Source organism: Theropithecus gelada, chromosome 9 (genome assembly GCF_003255815.1).
Source record: "Theropithecus gelada isolate Dixy chromosome 9, Tgel_1.0, whole genome shotgun sequence".
Taxonomy (NCBI): Eukaryota; Metazoa; Chordata; class Mammalia; order Primates; family Cercopithecidae; genus Theropithecus; species Theropithecus gelada.
The window spans coordinates 84,387,222-84,406,467 of record NC_037677.1 but is presented as its reverse complement, the minus strand read 5'-3'; the positions used below and the strand labels follow the sequence as shown (position 1 = coordinate 84,406,467).

Genomic DNA, 19,246 nt, shown 5'->3' with positions numbered 1-19,246 from the left:
AGTAAAGCAGGAAATGAGGGACAAAAAAGCTGTAAGGCATATAGAAAATAAATAGCAAAATGGCAGCAGTTAAATCCTTATCAATAATTACTTTAATTGTAAATGATAAAACTCTGCAAGCAAAAGGCAGAGGTTGACAGAATGTATAAGAAAAACACAATCTATAAGAGCTTGTATATGCTATCTACAAGAGACTCATTTTAGATCCAAAGACACAAATACGGGATGTAAAAAGATATTCTATACAAGTAATAACCAAATGAGAGTGCAGGTAGCTACATTAACATTAGACAAACTAAATCAAAAAAGGCTGAGACGAAAAAGATATTACACGTCAATAAGTGTCAATTAGCAAGAAGATATAATAATCAAAAACATTTACATGCCTAATAAGATACCACCCAACTATATGAAGCAAAAATTGACAGAACTGAAGGTAAATAGTTCTGAAATAACAGCTGGACATTTCAATACCCTACTCTCAATAATGGACCAAAAAAAACACTCAGTCAGAATGTAAGTAAGAAAATAGAGGATCTGGGCCAGACAAGGTGGTTAATGCCTATAATCCTAGCACTTTGGGAGGCCAAGGCGGGTGGATCACGAAGTCAGGAGTTCGAGATCAGCCTGGCCAACATGGTGAAACCCTGTCTCTACTAAAAATACAAAAATTAGCTAGGTGTGGTGGTGTGTGCCTGTAATCCCAGCTACTCGGAAGACTGAGACCAGGAGAATCGCTAGAATCCAGGAGGCGGAGGTTGCAGTAAGCCACGATCGCACCACTGCACTCCAGCCTGGGTGACAGAGCAACACTCTGTCTCAAAAAAAAAAAAAAAAAAAAAGGAACCAAATAAAATATCTTCTCCTATCACAACAGGATGATACTGAAAATCAATAAAATCAGTAACTGAAGAAAAAGTAGAAAATTCACCAATTGCGAAAATTAAAAAATACACTGTTAAACACAGAACAAATCACAAGGGAACTTAGAAAATACTTAGACATAAATGAAAACAAAAAAAACACAACATGCCAAAAATTACAGAACAGCAAAAGCAGTCCTAAGAGGGAAATCTGTAGTTGTACACATTTACATTGAAAAAGATCTCAAATCAATAATCTAACTTCAAATCTTAAGGAACTAGAAAAAGAACAAACTAATAAACCCAAAGCTAGCAGGATGAAGGAAATAACAAAGTTTAGAGATGATATAAATAATAGAAAAATAACAGAGAAAAATCAATGAAACCAAAAACTGGTTCTTTGAAAAAATTTTAACAATTGACAAAGCTTTACCTATATTAAGATAAAGAAGATTCAAATTACTAAAATCTGAAATAAAAGTGGGGACACTAGTATCAATTGTACAGGAGTTTAAAAAAAAGATAAGATAGTACTATGAACAATTTATATGCCAACAAATTAGATAATCTAGATTAAATGGAGAAATACCAAGAAGCACAAAATGTACTAATACTGAATCACAAAAAAAAGAAAATCTGAACAGACCTATAACTAGTAACAAGACTAAATCAATAATAACATAAATAAATTCCAGACAAAAGCCCTAGATGTGATTTTTCCATCTGTGAATTCTATCAAACATTTAAAGAACTAACACCATTTTTTCCCAAAGTTTTTCCAAAACTGGATGAGGAAACACTTCCTAACACACTAGATGAGGCAAGTTCGCAAAGAAGCAGGGCACAATTTTAATGTGCAAAGAATCAGTTGTGTTTCTGTACCCTAAGAATGAACAATTAGGAAAGGAAATTAAGAAAACAGATTTACAAGAGCATCAAAATGAATAAAATACTTAGGAATTAACTTAACCAAGGAGGTAAAATACTTGTACACTGAAAATTACAAAACATCACTGAAAGAAAGGAAAGAATATGTAAATAAATGGAAAGACATCTGGTGTTCATGGGTTCTAAGACTTAATATTGTTAAGATGTCAATACTATTCAATGCAATCTACAGATTAATACAATCCCTACCAAAATCCCAACAGTTTTTTGCAGAAATTAAAAAAAAATCCAGGTGGGAGGAGGCAAGCTCAAGAAAAATAACTAATGGGTATCAGGCTTAATACCTGGGTGATGATATAATCTATACAACAAAAAACAATGACACAAGTTTACCCATGTAATAAACCTGCACATGTACCTCTAAAATTGAAAGTTAAAAAAAAAAAAAAAAAGCCATCCTAAAACTCATTAAGGACCCTGAGGGGCCAAAACCATCTTGAAATATAAGAAGTTGGGGCCAGGCACGGTGGCTCATGCCTGTAATCGCAACACTTTGGGACACTGAGGAGGGCAGATTGCTTGGGCTCAGGAGTTTGAGACCAGCCTGGGTAATATGGCAAAACACTGTCTCTATAAGAAATACAAAAATTAGGTGGGCATGGTGGTATGCACCTACAATCCTAGCTACTCAAGAGGCTGAGGTGGGAGGATTGCTTGAACCTTGGACGTGGAGGTTGCAGTGAGCTAAGATTGTGCCAGTGCACTCCAGCCTAGGCAACAGAGCCAGATGCTATTTCAAAAAATAAATAAATACACAAGACATACACTTCCTGATTTCAAATTTCACTATAAAGCTACAGTACTAAAATTAGTGTGGTCCTGGCATAAAGAAAACAAACATATAGTCCAACAGAAGAGTCGAGAGAGCCCAAAAATAAACCCTTGCATCTACTGTCAAATAATTTTCAACAAGAGTGCCAAGACTATTCAATGGGGAAAAGACGCTCTTTTCAACAAATAATGCTAGGAAAACTAGATATTCACTCTAAAAGTGTGAAGCTGGACTCTTACATAACATCATATACAAAAATTAACTCAAAATGGATCGAACACCTAAATGTGAGAGCTAAAACTATAAAAACCTTTAGGAGAAAACATTGGGGAAAGTTTCATGGTATGAATTTGGCAATTATTTCCTGAATGTGACACCAAAGGTACAGGCAACAAAAGACAACAGACAAGTTGGATTTCTTCAAGCTAAATAGCTCCTGCACAGCAAAGGAAACAATCAACAGAGTGAAAAAGCAACCCATTATTTATGGGAGAAAATATTTGCAAATCACATATCCAATAAGGGATTAATATTCAGAGTATACAAATAACTTCCTTTTCTTTTTCTTTTTTCAAGACGGAGTCTCACGCTATCACCCAGGCTGAGTGCAGTGACACAATCTTGGCTCACTGCAACTTCCCCACACCCCGGGTTCAAGCAAGTCTCCTGCCTCAGTCTCCCCAACAGTTGGGATTACAGGTGTGCACCATCACGCCTGACTACGCCAGCTAATTTTTGTATTTTTAGTAGAGATGGGGTTTCACCATACCAGCCAGTCTGGTCTCGAACTCCTAACCTCATGATTCATTGCCTTGGCCTCCCAAAGTGCTGGGATTACAGGCATAAGCCACCGTGCCCAGCCAGAGTATACAAAGAACTTCTAAAACACAATTTAAAAGTCCTACTACTGAATTCATAATAGGCAAAAGGCTTGAAGAGACATCATTGCTCCAAAGCTGATATACAAATGGCCAAATAAGCACATGCAAATGTTCAATATCACTAATCATTAGGGAAATGCAAATTAAAACCACAATGAGACTTCACACCCATTAGGATGGCCATTATTATAAAAACAAAAAAACATAAACAAAACAACATGTGATGGTGAGAATGTGGCAAATTCAGAACCCTAGTGATGGTGGTAATGTAAAATTGGGCAGTCATTGTATCAAACAGTATGGTGGTTTCTCAAAAATTTAAACACAGAATTACCATTTGATCCAGCAATCTCATATCCAAAAGATATGAAAGCAGATACTCAAACAGGTATTTATATACCCATATTCATAGCAGCATTATTCACAACAGTCAAAAGTGTCCATTGATGAATAACTGGATAAACAAAATGTGGTACATACATACAATGGAATATTATTCAGCCTTTTAAAAGGAAGGAAATGCTAATGTGCACTACAACATGGATGAATCTTGAAGACAGTGAAATAAGCCAGTTACAAAAAGATATTGCATGATTCCGCTTATATGAGGTACCTAGAATAGTCAAATACATAGAGATCAAAGTAGAACAATGGTTGGTACTAAGAGGAGGAGCAATGAGGAGTTATTATTTAATGGGTTTGGCATTTCAATGTGAGATAAAGAAAAAATTCCAGAGATGGACAGTGGTGACAACTGCACAGCAATGTAAATGTACTGAATGCTAAATGCTAATGCTACTGAAGTGTATGTTATACACATACACATACACACACACACACACACACACACACACATACATATATAAAAAATATCACAGTAACAAAATTACTCATCTCTGGCCCTATTTATGTTCAAACCTTTATTCCTGCTTCTCCCCAGATGCAACCACCCTCAACTACTCTGATTCTTTTTCCTCGTATTTAATTAGGTATTTTAAAATATTATTCTTAATACTGCTTCTTATAGATTAACTACAGATTTCCTGCCATGGTAAAGGAGACTTACAAAACTAGTAGTACTCCACACATACGTTTCACTTATCTTAATTCCCCTAAAATAGCAATATCACAATTTTGGGTTAACTCAATCAACCAATGCTAGTAATTGTTTCCTTTTCCTAATTTGTTTAGTTTTGTAAGAATCCATTACATTTTTCTCCAAATATTTCAACGTCCATCTATCAGTTTGATTATCTTCCCGGAAGTTCTAATCTCCTGCTCCAATCAAAACTGGTAACTTTTCAGCTTGTGTCACAGCTGTCATCCTGGGACTTTCTCCTTTGTTGCTTCTGAGTGGGATTCTGTGTTTACTGAAGCTCTTTTATTTCCTTTCTTGGTTTATTCTCTTGTTTTGTTGAACCACATCTTCTAGTAATGTCCAAAAAAAATGTTCTTCATGAGTACATTTTTTTAGTCCTTCGGTTTTTCCCCCTACTTTCACACTTGATTGATGGTTTAACTGGATACAGAATTATAGGCTGAATGCAGAACTTTCAAGCTGATGTTTTACCACCTTCTACCTTTAATTCTACTGCCAACAAGTTAGATGCTATTCATATCCCTAAGCCCTCCTAAGTGATTCTAAAATGTTTTTAGATATTCTCTTTATTTCTGATGTCCTAAAACAAATTTCATAATAATTTGCCTAGTATAGGCTTTATTTTATTGTGCTTGGCACTATGTAGGTCTTTTCAATCTGGATGATTTCTCTCCCTTGTTTTCTCTTTATGAATCCTGTTAATTAGAGACAAGATCTCTACAATGATCTTACAGCACATTTTAACTGATAAAATTAACATACAACACTCTACAATATTGTCTAAAGCAGTCTATACATATACAAATAATGTAATAACTAACATATATAGGTCTGACTACTAATTCTATGAATTATACAGAATCAAAGTTACAGTCTCAAAAATAGATGAGAAATGGCAATGAATAATCTGTTCATTGACAGAGACAGGTCAGACATTACACAACTCCAGCTGATTTTTGTCACGCAGGAATGTGAGCCAAGTGTTGGAAGATCCTTTGAAATTTCAAAAGCAGCTAGAAATACAGCTGTTTATGTGAGGTCTCAATTTCTAAATACAGGTAATGTATTTCAATTTTAAATATGGTATGAATCGACAGTGTTAGGTCAAATAAAGAATATTAACAAGATTAGCCCAAGAGTTGTATACAAGATAATATGGTTCCTAAGGAAACAGCTTTGGAATCTGACAGACCAGAAGTCAACCTTAAGTCTCACTACTTACTAAAAGTAATGCTTGGGGAAGTTAACTTCTTTTAAACCATCTATGAAATGGGGATAGATTTACCGTAGAGATTTAGTAAGATAATACATACAAACTGGCTATACAACAGTTATACATGCAAATAAGTATATAAATAAATGCCCAATAAATGTTACCTATTATATAACATACAAAAAAATGGATTGGTGTAGATAATATAAACACTGTCGAATCCACTAAGGAATTAAGACTAACAAAAGAAGTAGGAGGTGGCTGGGAACGGTGGCTCACGCCTGTAATCCCAGCACTTTGAGAGGCCAAGGCAGGCAGATTACCTAAGATCAGGAGTTCAAGGCCAGCCTGGCCAACACGGTGAAACTCCACCTCTACTAAAAATACAAAAATTAGCCGGGCATGGTGGCGCATGCCTGTAATCCCAGCTACAGGAGGCTGAGGCAGGAGAATTGCCTGAGCCCGGGAGGTAGAGGCTGCAGTGAGATGAGATAGCCCCATTGCACTACGACCTGGGAAACAAACCTAGACTCTGTCTCAAAAAAAAAAAAAGAAGCAGGAGGCACCCAATAAGAATAGGGCTTTCTTTTGGGGTGATAAAATGTTTTGAAACTTGATAAAGGTAGAGGTAACATTGGAAAGGTAATAAATGTCACGGAATGTACACTTTAAAATGGTTAGCTTTCTGTTATGTGAATTTCACCTCATTAAAGAAAAAATGTGGGAAAAAGGAGGTAATATGAGAGAAGGAGTGTGAAAATGCTAGAAAGGGAGAATGAAACTGATCGTTCTTTCCTCTAAATTATTTTGACGCCTGCCTATAAATAATACCTCTTTAACTCCTTTTTTAAACTGAATAGCCAATAGTGATGTTAGGGCAACAAATACCTCCTTTTTATTGAAAATCAACATACAACTAAGGTTGACAGACTGAGAGATCAACGTATTTCAAATATTTCAAAAGAATATTTGAGACTGGGAGTGGAGGCTCATGCCTGTAATCCCAGCACTTTGGCAGGCCGAGACAGGTGGACTGCTAGAGTTCAGGAGTTCTGAGACCAGCCTGGAAAACATGGCGAAACTCTGTCTCTACCAAAAATACAAAAATTAGCCATGTGCGGTGATGCATGCCTGTGGTCCCAGCTACTTGAGAGGATGAGGTGGGAGGATTGCTGGAGCCCAGAAGTCCAGGTTGCCGTGAACCAGGATCACAGCACCACCGTACTCCAGCTTGAGTGACCGAGCGAGACTCTGTCTCAAAAAAAAAAAGGTGGGGGGAGTGCTCTTGAATCTATTACACAGCTGCTTACACACGGGGGAAAAAGCTCACAGTGAACATGACAATAAATAAATCTTTTTCAAAAATCACTATATATCAGAAGACTGTACTCTAAAAGCATTTCCTTATAATATAGGACTCATGCCACCAAGAAAGAAAAGAAAAAGGAGGTAGAGGGAAAGGGAAAGAACAGAAAAAGAAAAAGCATCATACTAGAATCTCACTCATGGGAGATTTACAACGCATAGTGACATATTAAAGGTCCTGCAGTGAGAAAGACAGTTCACCTCTATGAAAGCTCCATTCTCCTGATTTATGAGAAACAGAACAATTCTTTAGTTATGCCTCTTAAACATATGAAACACCAATTTTGTTAAAGACTGCTTAGATTTATACCAGATAACATAAATTAGATAACTTCAATATTAGCTTGAGGGATGAGATTAACATACATAAGTGGCCGGGTGCAGTGGCTCATGCCTGTAATCCCAACACTTTGGGAGGCTGAGGTAGGTGGATCACTTGAGCGCAGGAGTTTGAGACCACCCTGGGAAACATGGTGAAACCCCATCTCTACAAAAAACACAAAAATCAGCCAGGCCTGGTGGTACATGCCTGTGGTCCCAACTACTTGGGAGGCTGAGGTGGGAGGATCACTTGAGCCCAGGAGGCAGAGGTTGCAGTGAGCCGTGATCATGCCACTGCACTCCAGCCTGGGTGACAGAGCAAGAAACGGCCTCAAAACAAAAAAAAAAGGGGTGTTCCAAGATGGTCAAATAGGAACAGCTCCTGTGTGCAGCAAAAAAAAAGGGGGTGTTCCAAGATAGTCAAATAGGAACAGCTCCTGTGTGCAGCTCCCAGCGTGATCGACGCAGAAGACAGGTGATTTCTGAATTTCCAACTGAGGTACCTGGTTCATCTCAATGGAACTGATCGGAAAGTGGGTGCAGCCCATGGAGGGCGAGCCGAAGCAGGGCGGGGCATCGCCTCACCCAGGAAGCGCAAGGGGTCGGGGATTTCCCTTTCCTAGCCAAGGGAAACCGTGACACACTGTACCGGGAAAATCGGGACACTGCCACCCAAATACTGTGCTTTTACAACGGTCTTAGCAAATGGTACAACAGGAGATTATATCTGGCACCCGGCTCAGCGGGTCCCACACCCACAGAGCCTTGCTCACTGGTAACATAGCAGTTGCACATCGAACTGCGAGGTGGCAGCCTGGCTGGGGGAGGGGCGTTTGCCATTGCTGAGGCTTGAGTAGGTAAACAAAGTGGCTGGGAAGCTCGAACTGGGTGGAGCCCACTGCAGCTCAATGAGGCCTGCCTCCCTCTGTAGACTCAACCTCTGGGGAAAGGGCATAGTTGAACAAAAGGCAGCAGAAACTTCTGCAGACTTAAACGTCCCTGTCTGAAAGCTCTGAAGAGAGCTGTAGTTCTCCCAGCACGATGTTTGAGCTCTGAGAACAGACAGACTGCCTCCTCAAGTGGGTCCCTGACCCCCATGTAGCCTAACTGGGAGACACCTCCCAGTAGGGGCCGACTGACACCTCATACAGCCAGGTGCCCCTCTGAGATAAAGCTTTCAGAGGAAGGATCGGGCAGCAATATTTGCTGTTCTGCAATATTTGCTGTTCTGCGGCCTCCACTGGTGATACCCAGGCAAACGGGGTCTGGGGTGGACCTCCAGCAAACTCCAACAGACCTGCAGCAGAGGGACCTGACTGTTAGAAAGAAAACTAACAAACAGAAAGGAATAGCATCAACATCAACAAAAAGGACATCTGTACCAAAACCCCATCTGTAGGTCACCATCATCAAAGACCAAAGGTAGATAAAACCACAAAGATGGGGAGAAATCAGAGCAGAAAAGCTGAAAATTCTAAAAAACCAGAGCACCTCTTCTCCTCCAAAGGATCACAGCTCCTCATCAGCAATGGAACAAAGCTGGATGGAGAATGACTTTGACGAGTTGACAGAAGTAGGCTTCAGTAATAACAAACTTCTCCGAGTTAAAGGAGGATGTTCAAAGCCATCGCAAGGAATCTAAAAACCTTGAAAAAAGATTAGACAAATGGCTAACTAGAATAAACAGTGTAGAGAAGACCTTAAATGACCTGATGGAGCTGAAAACCATGGCTCGAGAACTACGTGACGCATGCACAAGCTTCAGTAGCTGATTCGATCAACTGGAAGAAAGGGTATCAGTGATTGAAGATCAAATTAATGAAATGAAGTGAGAAGAGAAGTGTAGAGGAAAAACGGTAAAAAGAAACAAAGTCTCCAAGAAATATGGGACTATGTGAAAAGTCCAAATCTACATTTCATTGGTGTACCTGACAGTGACGGGGAGAAAGGAACCAAGCTGGAAAACACGCTTCAGGATATCATCCAGAATTTCCCCAACATAGCAAGGCAGGCCAACATTCAAATTCAGGGAATACAGAGAACACCATAAAGATACTCCCAGAGAAGAGCAACCCCAAGACACATAATTGTTAGATTCACCAAGGTTGAAATGAAGGAAAAAATGTTAAGGGCAGCCAGAGAGAAAGGTCGGGGTACCCACAAAGGGAAGCCCATCAGACTAACAGCAGATCTCTAGGCAGAAACTCTGCAAGCCAGAAGAGAGTGGGGGCCAATATTCAACACTCTTAAAGAAAAGAATTTTCAACCCAGAATTTCATATCGAGCCAAACTAACCTTCAAAAGTGAAGGATAAATAAAATCCTTTACAGACAAGCAAATGCTGAGAGATTTTGTCACCACCAGGCCTGCCTTACAAGAGATCCTGAAGGAAGCACTAAACATGGAAAGGAACAACTGGTACCAGCCACTGCAAAAGCATGCCAAACTGTAAAGACCATCGATGCTAGAAGAAACTGCACCAACTAACAGGCAAAATAACCAGCTAACATCATAATGATAGGATCAAATTCAAACATAACAGTTTTAACCTTAAATGTAAATGGGCTAAACACTCCAGTTAAAAGACACAGACTGGCAAATTGGATAAAGAGTCAAGACATATCAGTGTGCTATATTCAGCAGATGCATCTCACGTGCAGAGACACACATAGGCTCAAAATAAAGGGATGGAGGAAGATCTACTAAGCAAATGGAAAGCAAAAAAAAAGCAGGGGTTGCAATGCTAGTCTCTGATAAAACAGATTTTAAACCATCAAAGATCAAAAGAGACAAAGAAGGCCATTACATAATGGTAAAGGCATCAATTCAACAAGAAGAACTAACTATTCTAAATATATATGCACCCAATACAGGAACACCCAGATTCATAAAGCAAGTCCTTAGAGACCTACAGAGAGACTTAGTCTACCACATAATAATAATGGGAAACTTTAACACCCCACTGTCAATATGAGACAGATCGACGAGACAGAAGGTTAACAAAGATATCCAGGACTTGAACTAAGCTCTGCACCAAGCAGACCTAATAGACATCTACAGAACTCTCAACCCCAAATCAACAGAATATACATTCTTCTCAGTATCACATCACACTTATTCCAAAATTGACCACATAGTTGGAAGTAAACCACTCCTCAGCAAATGTAAAAGAAAACAAATCACAACAAACTGTCTCTCAGACCACAGTGCAATCAAATTAGAACTCAGGATTAAGAAACTAATTCACAACTGCACAACTACATGGAAACTGAACAACCTGATCCTGAATGACCACTGGGTACACAGCGAAATGAAGGCAGAAATAAAGATGTTCTTTGAAACCAATGAGAACAAAGACACAACGTACCAGAATCTCTGGGACACATTTAAAGCAGTGTGTAGAGGGAAATTTATGGTGCTAAATGCCCACAAGAGAAAGCAGGAAAGATCTAAAAACAACACCCTAACATCACAATTAAAACAACTAGAGAAGCAAGAGAAAACACATTCAAAAGCTAGCAGAAGGCAACAAATAACTAAGATCAGAGCAGAACTGAAGTAGATAGAGACACAAAAGACCCTCCAAAAAAATCAATGAATTCAGGGGCTGGTATTTTGAAAAGATCAACAAAATTGATAGAGTGCTAGCAAGACTAATAAAGAAGAAAAGAGAGAAGAATCAAATAGACACAATAAGAAATGATAAAGGGGATATCACCACCAATCCCACAGAAATACAAACTACCATCAGAGAATACTATAAATATCTTTATGCAAATAAACTAGAAAATATAGAAGAAATGGATAAATTCCTGGACATATACACCCGCCCAAGACTAAACCAGGAAGAAGTTGAATCCCTGAATAGACCAGTAACAGGCTCTAAAATTGAGGTAATAATTAATAGTCTACCAACCAAAAAAGGTCCAGGACCAGACAGATTCACAGCTGAATTCTATCAGAGGTACAAAGACAAGCTGGTACCATTCCTACTGAAACTATTCCCATTAATAGAAAAAGAGGGAATCCTCCCTAACTCACTTTAGGAGGTCAGCATCATCCTGATGCCAAAGCCTGACAGAAACACAACAAAAAAAGAGAATTTTAGACCAATATCCCTGATGAACATCGATGAGAAAATCCTCAATAAAATACTGGCAAACTGAATCCAGCAGCACGTCAAAAAGCTTATCCACCAAGATCAAGTTGGCTTCATCCCTGGGATGCAAGGCTGGTTCACATACGCAAATCAATAAACATAATCCATCACATAAACGGAACCAAAGACAAAAACCACATGATTATCTCAATAAATGCAGAAAAGGCCTTCAACAAAATTCAACAGCCCTTCATGCTAAAAAACTCTCAATAAATTCAGTATTGATGGAACGTATCTCAAAATAATAAGAGCTATTTATGACAAACCCACAGCCAATATCATACTGAATGGGCAAAAACTGGAAGCATTCTCTTTGAAAACCGGCACAAGACAGGGATGCCCTCTCTCACCACTCCTATTCAACATAGTGTTGGAAGTTCTGGCCAGGACAATCAGGCAAGAGAAAGAAATAAAGGGTATTCAATTAGGAAAAGAGGAAGTCAAATTGTCCCTGTTTGCAGACGACATGACTGTATATTTAGAAAACCCCATCGTCTCAGCCCAGAATCTCCTTAAGCTGATAAAAAACTTCAGCAAAATCTCAGGATACAAAATCATGTGCAAAAATCACAAACATTCTTATACACCAATAACAGACAAACAAAGAGCCAAATCATGAGTGAACTCCCATTCACAATTGCTACAAAGAGAATAAAATACCTAGGAATCCAACTTACAAGGGATGTGAAGGACCTCTTCATGGAGAACTACAAACCACTCCTCAATGAAATAAAAGGACACAAATAAATGGAAGAACATACCATGCTCATGGATAGGAAGAATCAATATGGTGAAAATGGCCATACTGCCCAAGGTAATTTATAGATTCAATGCCATCCCCATCAAGCTACCAATGACTTTCTTCATAGAATTGGAAAAAACTACTTTAAAGTTCATGTGGAACCAAAAAAGACCCTGCATTGCCAAGACAATCCTAAGCAAAAAGAACAAAGCTGGAGGCATCACACTACCTGACTTCAAACTATACTACAGGGCTACAGTAACCAAAACAGCATGGTACTGGTACCAAAACAGAGATATAGACCAACGGAACAGAACAGAGGCTTCGGAAATACCACCACATCTACAACCATCTGATCTTTGACAAACCTGACAAAAACAAGAAATGGGGGAAGTGTTCCCTATTTAATAAATGGAGCTGGGAAAACTGGCTAGCCATAAGTAGAAAGCTGAAACTGGATCCTTTCCCTAAACCTTATACAAAAATTAATTCAAGATGGATTAAAGACTTAAATGTTAGACCTAAAATCATAAAAACCCTAGAGGAAAACCTAGGCAATACCATTCAGGACATAGGCATGGGGAAGGACTTCATGATTAAAACACCGAAAGCAATGGCAACAAAAGCCAAAATAGACAAATGGGATCTAATTAAACTAAAGAGCTTCTGCACAGCAAAAGAAACTACCATCAGAGTGAACAGACAACCTACAGAATGGGAGAAAATTTTTGCAATCTACCCATTTGACAAAAGGGCTACTACCCAGAATCTACAAAGAACTTAAATTTACAAGAAAAAAATCAAACACCATCAAAAAGTGGGTAAATGATTTGAACAGACACTTTTCAAAAGAAGACATTTCTGCAGCCAACAGACACATGAAAAAATGCTCACCATCACTGGCCATCAGAGAAATGCAAATCAAAACCACAATGAGATACCATCTCACACCAGTTAGAATAGTGATCATTAAAAGGTCAGGCAACAACAGGTGCTGGAGAGGATGTGGAGAAACAGGAATGCTTTTACACTGTTGGTAGGAGTGTAAACTAGTTCAACCATTGTGGAAGACAGTGTGGTGACTCCTCAAGGATCTAGAACTAGAAATACCATTTGACCCAGCCATCCCATTACTGGGTATATACCCAAAGGATTATAAATCATGCTACTATAAAGACACATGCACACATATGTTTACTGTGGCACTATTCACAATAGCAAAGAACCAACCCAAATGTCCATCAATGATAGAATAGATTAAGAAAATGTGGCACATATACACCATGGAATACTATGCAGCCATAAAAAAGGATGAGTTTCATGTCCTTTGTAGGGACATGGATGAAGCTGGAAACCATCATTCTGAGCAAACTATTGCAAGGACAGAAAACCAAACACTGCATGTTCTCATTCACAGGTGGGAACTGAACAATGAGAACACTTGACACAGGGCGGAAAACATCACAAACCGGGGTCCGTCGTGGGGTGGGGGGATGGGAGAGGGATAACACTGGGAGAAATACCTAACGTAAATGATGAGTTAATGGGTGCAGCAAACCAGCATGGCACATGTATACATAGGTAACAAACCTGTAAGTTGTGCACATGTACCCTAGAACTTAAAGTATAATTTTAAAAAATTAACATACATATTACAGAATAATCAATTATCTGAATAAAACAATGTTTCATATTACCAAAAAAATATATATATATTGAGCAATGTAAGCCTGAAAGCATTTGCAATCTAAGTTTATTTTAGTCAAAGCAATGATGTAGTACAACAATAACAAAGTCTAATCTCTGCAGAGTATTTTCTGTTTGGGGAAAAATCACAGGAAAAAATATGCAGTAAGAGAGAAAAGGATAATTTTAAATATTCTTTGGGCATTCTAATAGAGAGGGCAAAGAAAAATCCAACTGAAAATACTTTTGTTACAGAAAAATTAAGTATACAAAAATTTTAAAAACACTTTTCACTGTGACACTATCATCTTTGAACCAAAAAAGGAATCACTACTGATTACTAATATCCTCAATATAATGTAAACCAATCAAGGAAATTAATCACTTAGGTACTAGGCACAGCCATTCTCTTGGAGACTTTAATCCTAACAGACAAATTACTTAGGAATTATTTATTTCCATTTTAGTTGATAGAAAAAAAAAACAAACCCTTAATTTCTGGTCACTGTTCATCCTTTCTCTCATAAAAGAAGAGGAGGGGCCTAGGCAATAGAAGGCTATCAAAGCTTTCTCAAAAAAGAATGAGACAAAAGGAAACAAGGACAGCAAAGCTATTATATTCAGCAGATAATTCTTCATGTTGACAAGCTATCAATAGTATAAGAGGTGATAAGATCCACTGGCTAAGGAAGCACTGGCTAAGTATTAATCTGGATACATAAAACTTTTTTTTTTAGACATAGCAGATTTAAAGAAATCATATGGCTAGACAAAACAAACTAGATATATCGTGAAGCTAGATAGAATAAACCTCAGCCTTGATTACTAATTACAAACTGAATATGTGAATCTTTTCATTCAGAGGCATAAAGGTAAGAGTTATGAATCAAATAGAAGGACCAAAATGCTTCTCAGCAAAGTATTTTCTTGGTGAAGTTACTGCAACCTAAGGTCTGATAATCAGCTGTACAGGAACTTTGATCAGTAACCTAGAAGATGATCAATCAGCCTCAGTGACTAATGACACTCAGAAGAGACCAATGTAAAAACTAGCACACCAGATTAATTTACCACAAAGATATTCTCACCATAATCAGAAAACCTGCCCTCTATTCAGAGTGCTCACTCTTTTTTGGTATGAGTACTAAACTGGCTGGGTTGAATTAGTGCTTAGTTGAACACAGAATTAAAATAATGTGAGTAGGTCATCTTGTGGGATATATCATGCAGGCCATAAAGAGGCCTGATAAACACTTCTGTATCATAGCAGAGAATACACGTCTGGTGACTGTACTGCTTGTTTCCCAGATTCACCATCTTTCTTAATTCAAAATATATCTATCTCTTTTTTCTATGGCTCACTGCTTTTTCTTTAGAAGTGTTATCACAAGCTATATCAACCTGCTGTTCCCATCAGCTTGCAATGTTAAGCATCCTTCTACTGTGCCCTGCCTAACTATGAGAAGATAAATTCATTTCTCTATTTTCAGCTTCTTAAACAGTCCTTCTGGCATCCCTATGTACTGGCTATAATTTTAATAGAAACTATAAAAACTAGGGGGATTTTTTTTGTAGTTTTTGTAGGTACAAAAATTTGATTTTGAATATATTACAAAATTCTAAATGAATACAACTCAATACTACAAAAAATTGTAAATCTGTGGTTCCAAGCAAGTTGCTAAAACTTATAGCTAGCTCATAAAAGAATGTAGGTTGTCTCATATACTTACACAACTATTATAAAAGGAGTCTACATCTGCATAACGCTTTATAAGTTACAAAGTACTTTCCCATCCATTTTAACATCTAATTGTCATAATCACCAAGTATTTAAACTGAAAATCTCCAGGAAAGATACTAATGAAAGAGTGTAAAGGAAATAATCCAGAATTTTAACTTTTTTAAGAGATGAGTTCTCGCTGTGTTAACCAGACTGGCCTCTACCCTCTACCTGGGGGTTCAAGCCAAGTGATCCTCCCACCTCAGCCTCACAAGTAGCTGGGACCTGAGGAGCACACCACAATGTCTGGCTTGAAATTTTAACTTTTAAAGCCATTAAGTTTCCTACTGACAATTTACAGTTGATTTATTAATACACATATGTTTTTGCTCTGAAATGAAAAAATATGTTAAGAGTATTTGCACATCAGACGTGAATTCCTTCTTTCATAAATTACGCCACGAATTCTCAAGGTTCCTACTGACAATTTACAGTTAATTTATCCATACATACATATTTTTGCTCTGAAATTAGACAATATAAATGTTAAGACTATTTGTACATCAGACATGAATTCCTCCTTTCATAAAATATGCCACAAATTCTTAAGACTGTATATTTTAAAAGTAATATTTATGTGGGTCTTGAGAATTGTTCTAAACGAAATGATAATTGCACTTAGAAAATTATGCAAAATTATAAAACTGATTAGCCTTGGTACACCCAGCGATTCCTTTCTATATATCTTTTAACAACCAAATACTTCTTCAAGTACTTGGTATACTTATGCACAGTGGTACCTTAAAATTTGGTCTACATAAAAATCAGTATTAGTCATCTACATCTTAATGTGAATAAATTTAACTGAATAAATCCACTCTAGGATTTTAAGCCTAATCCCCAATTATGAAATAAGACAACAATCACACTGTAATGGAATTCAGGTATTAAACCTGGTGACAGGCATTTTATGGAGTCCAGGAAATGATATCACCTAAGTACCTGATTATGTTTAAGGTCAGTTCTTATCAAATGAACTGTATCCCACTGAAGTCCATTAGGTACAGTAAGCCAAAAAATGATTATAGAGCACTACAATAACAAAGTTTACATCACAAAGTATCTTTTTCTGTGGTTTAGAAATCTTTTCTAAATGAAAATACAACATGAATATAAACATCAATATTTGAAATAGAAAATCAAAGCATTCTTACCTTACTACATCATCAATATTGTTCCTGTATACGCCTTCAAGTCTTTCTGCAGGAAATCCCATAGCAATAATGTTTGGATAAATATCTGAGTACTTTAGTTAAGGAAAGAAATATCTGAAATATGCAGCAATCAAACTAAAAGTATACATTTTAAAACATTAGTTATGAAAAGAAAGCTTTCCCCACCATAGTTGGAGTAATAAAAGGTGGTCAATGTATTTATGTATAACCATTTATGTGTAATACTGGTAAAGATAAAAGGTAACTTCCATATTTACAATATTCAGGTATATAAGAAAAACAGAAAACTCGTGCTTTATAAATCACAGAACTAAAGTACTTTAGGTCAAAAACCAAAATTCAAAACAAAACCCCAAAATCTGCACCTGCCTGAAAAGACAAAGAGTTCAGCTTCTAATTTTTCATGGCTAAAAATTAAGGCAACATGCTGTAGAAAAAAGACATAGTGAAAATCTGGAAGTCAGAATTAAGAGCTGGCTATGTCTCTAACTAGTTGTGTAATTTGGACAAGTCACTTAACCTTTCTAGACCGCAATTTCATATTCTACATAATTAGACTCAAAGAGATTACTACTAAGGTTTCTTCCAGCCCTTGCTATCTATGACTTGATAATACTGAACTGAAGTAGAAACTTTATTTATTATTCTTACTTTCAATCAAACTACAGTTGGCCAATGAACAAAACCGGTTTCAGCTGTGTGGGACCACTTGTATGTGGACCTTCTTCTACCTCTGCCACCCGTGAGACAGCAAGTCTGACCTTTCCACTCTCTCCTACTCCTCGGCCTACTTAAAGTGAAGGCAGTGAAAATGAAGACCCTCATGATGATCCACTTCCACTTAATGAACAGTAAGTATATTTTCTCTTCTTTATGATTTTAATATTTTTTCTGTAGCTTATTATACAAATATGCTATCTAACACATACATAAAATATGTATTAATGAACATTATATTATCAGTAAGATTTCCAGTCAACTATAGGCTAAATATTAATAGTTAAGTTTGGGGGGGGGCGCAAAAGTTACATGTGAAGTTTCAACTGCACAGGAGTAGGTGCCCATATCCTTTATGTTGTTCAAGGGTCAACTGTCATGGATATTTAGCATGCCTATTATAGTCAATTATGTTACAGACTATAGCTAGCATAAAAACAAACCTCTACACTCAAGAACCATTTATAAACTATAAAAATCATCAACACTCTACACTTTTATGATTCTTACCCACTCATCACAATAGCTCTCATTTTTTGAGCTACATCAACCTAATCTCATGATTTTCTGACAGACCTTTCACACTAGCCCAGCCAATAATCTGCCTAATGCCTCCTTTTAAGATCAACTCCAATAATCTCTGCCCACTCCCTTCCGGACTCATTTATCTTCCAAATAAAATTCAAAGTTGACCTAATCCAATGCCCTTTTCTAGGTCTTTTTCTTTCTGCAGCTTTCACATTATTGAGTTGATTTCAGTAGTATTTTCAATCCAAAAATAATTATCGAGTTACTGAAAGCTATTATTTTAATAGCATAGTTTAAGAAAAGGTTATATGTATACTATATGCTCTATCTATAAGATAACTGTGCTAACTGGAGAGATCTACGGAATATTTTAAGGAAAAAAAACTGCCCAATAGAGTATGCAGGGTATATCTTTTGTATAAGGGATGGCAAAAAGAATGTTAACACATATATTTGCTTGAATGTCAACATCCTCAATACACATACGCATGCCTGAGTGATAAATGAGAAACTAATAAAAATGGATGCTTCATAGAGAAAGGGAAGAAAAGCGGAAAAGCATAGCAAGAACAGGTAGCAGCAGGACTCCTGTGATATAAAGAAAAAAAGACTTATAATCTCATACATTGAACATTGCTAGGAACAAAACTGATTAAATGTCAAATTGGCACTCAGGAGAAAGAGAAAGGTTCTGTTACAAGGGCTATTTGGACACTGCACTTTACTACACTTCTTGATAGGAACTATTCTAAACAAAATAAAAACTAGGAAGAAACTTCACATTTCTTTTGGTAGTTTTACCGATTCCAGTAATATCATTATTGATATCCTCAAACTATTTCCTTTTCTTTTCTTTTCTTTTTTTTAAATAGAGTCCAGGTCTCATGATGTGGCACAGGCTGGTCTCAAACTCCTGGGCTCAAGCCATCCTCCCACCTCGACCTCCCAAAGTGCCAGGATTACATGCATGAGCCACTACATAAAGCCTCCTCAAACT

At 37.3% G+C, this 19,246-nt stretch overlaps 1 protein-coding gene across 2 annotated transcripts in view; it reads right to left on the bottom strand.

Moving 5' to 3' along the window:
* The window catches only part of PTEN (phosphatase and tensin homolog), a 110,542-nt gene that overhangs the window by 62,782 nt on the left and 28,514 nt on the right, over positions 1 to 19,246 (bottom strand). For both annotated transcript variants that reach the window (XM_025396252.1, XM_025396254.1), the window contains exon 2: positions 16,984 to 17,068. In XM_025396252.1, the coding sequence (XP_025252037.1) occupies positions 16,984 to 17,068 (85 nt within the window). The remainder of the gene's footprint in view (positions 1 to 16,983; positions 17,069 to 19,246) is intronic.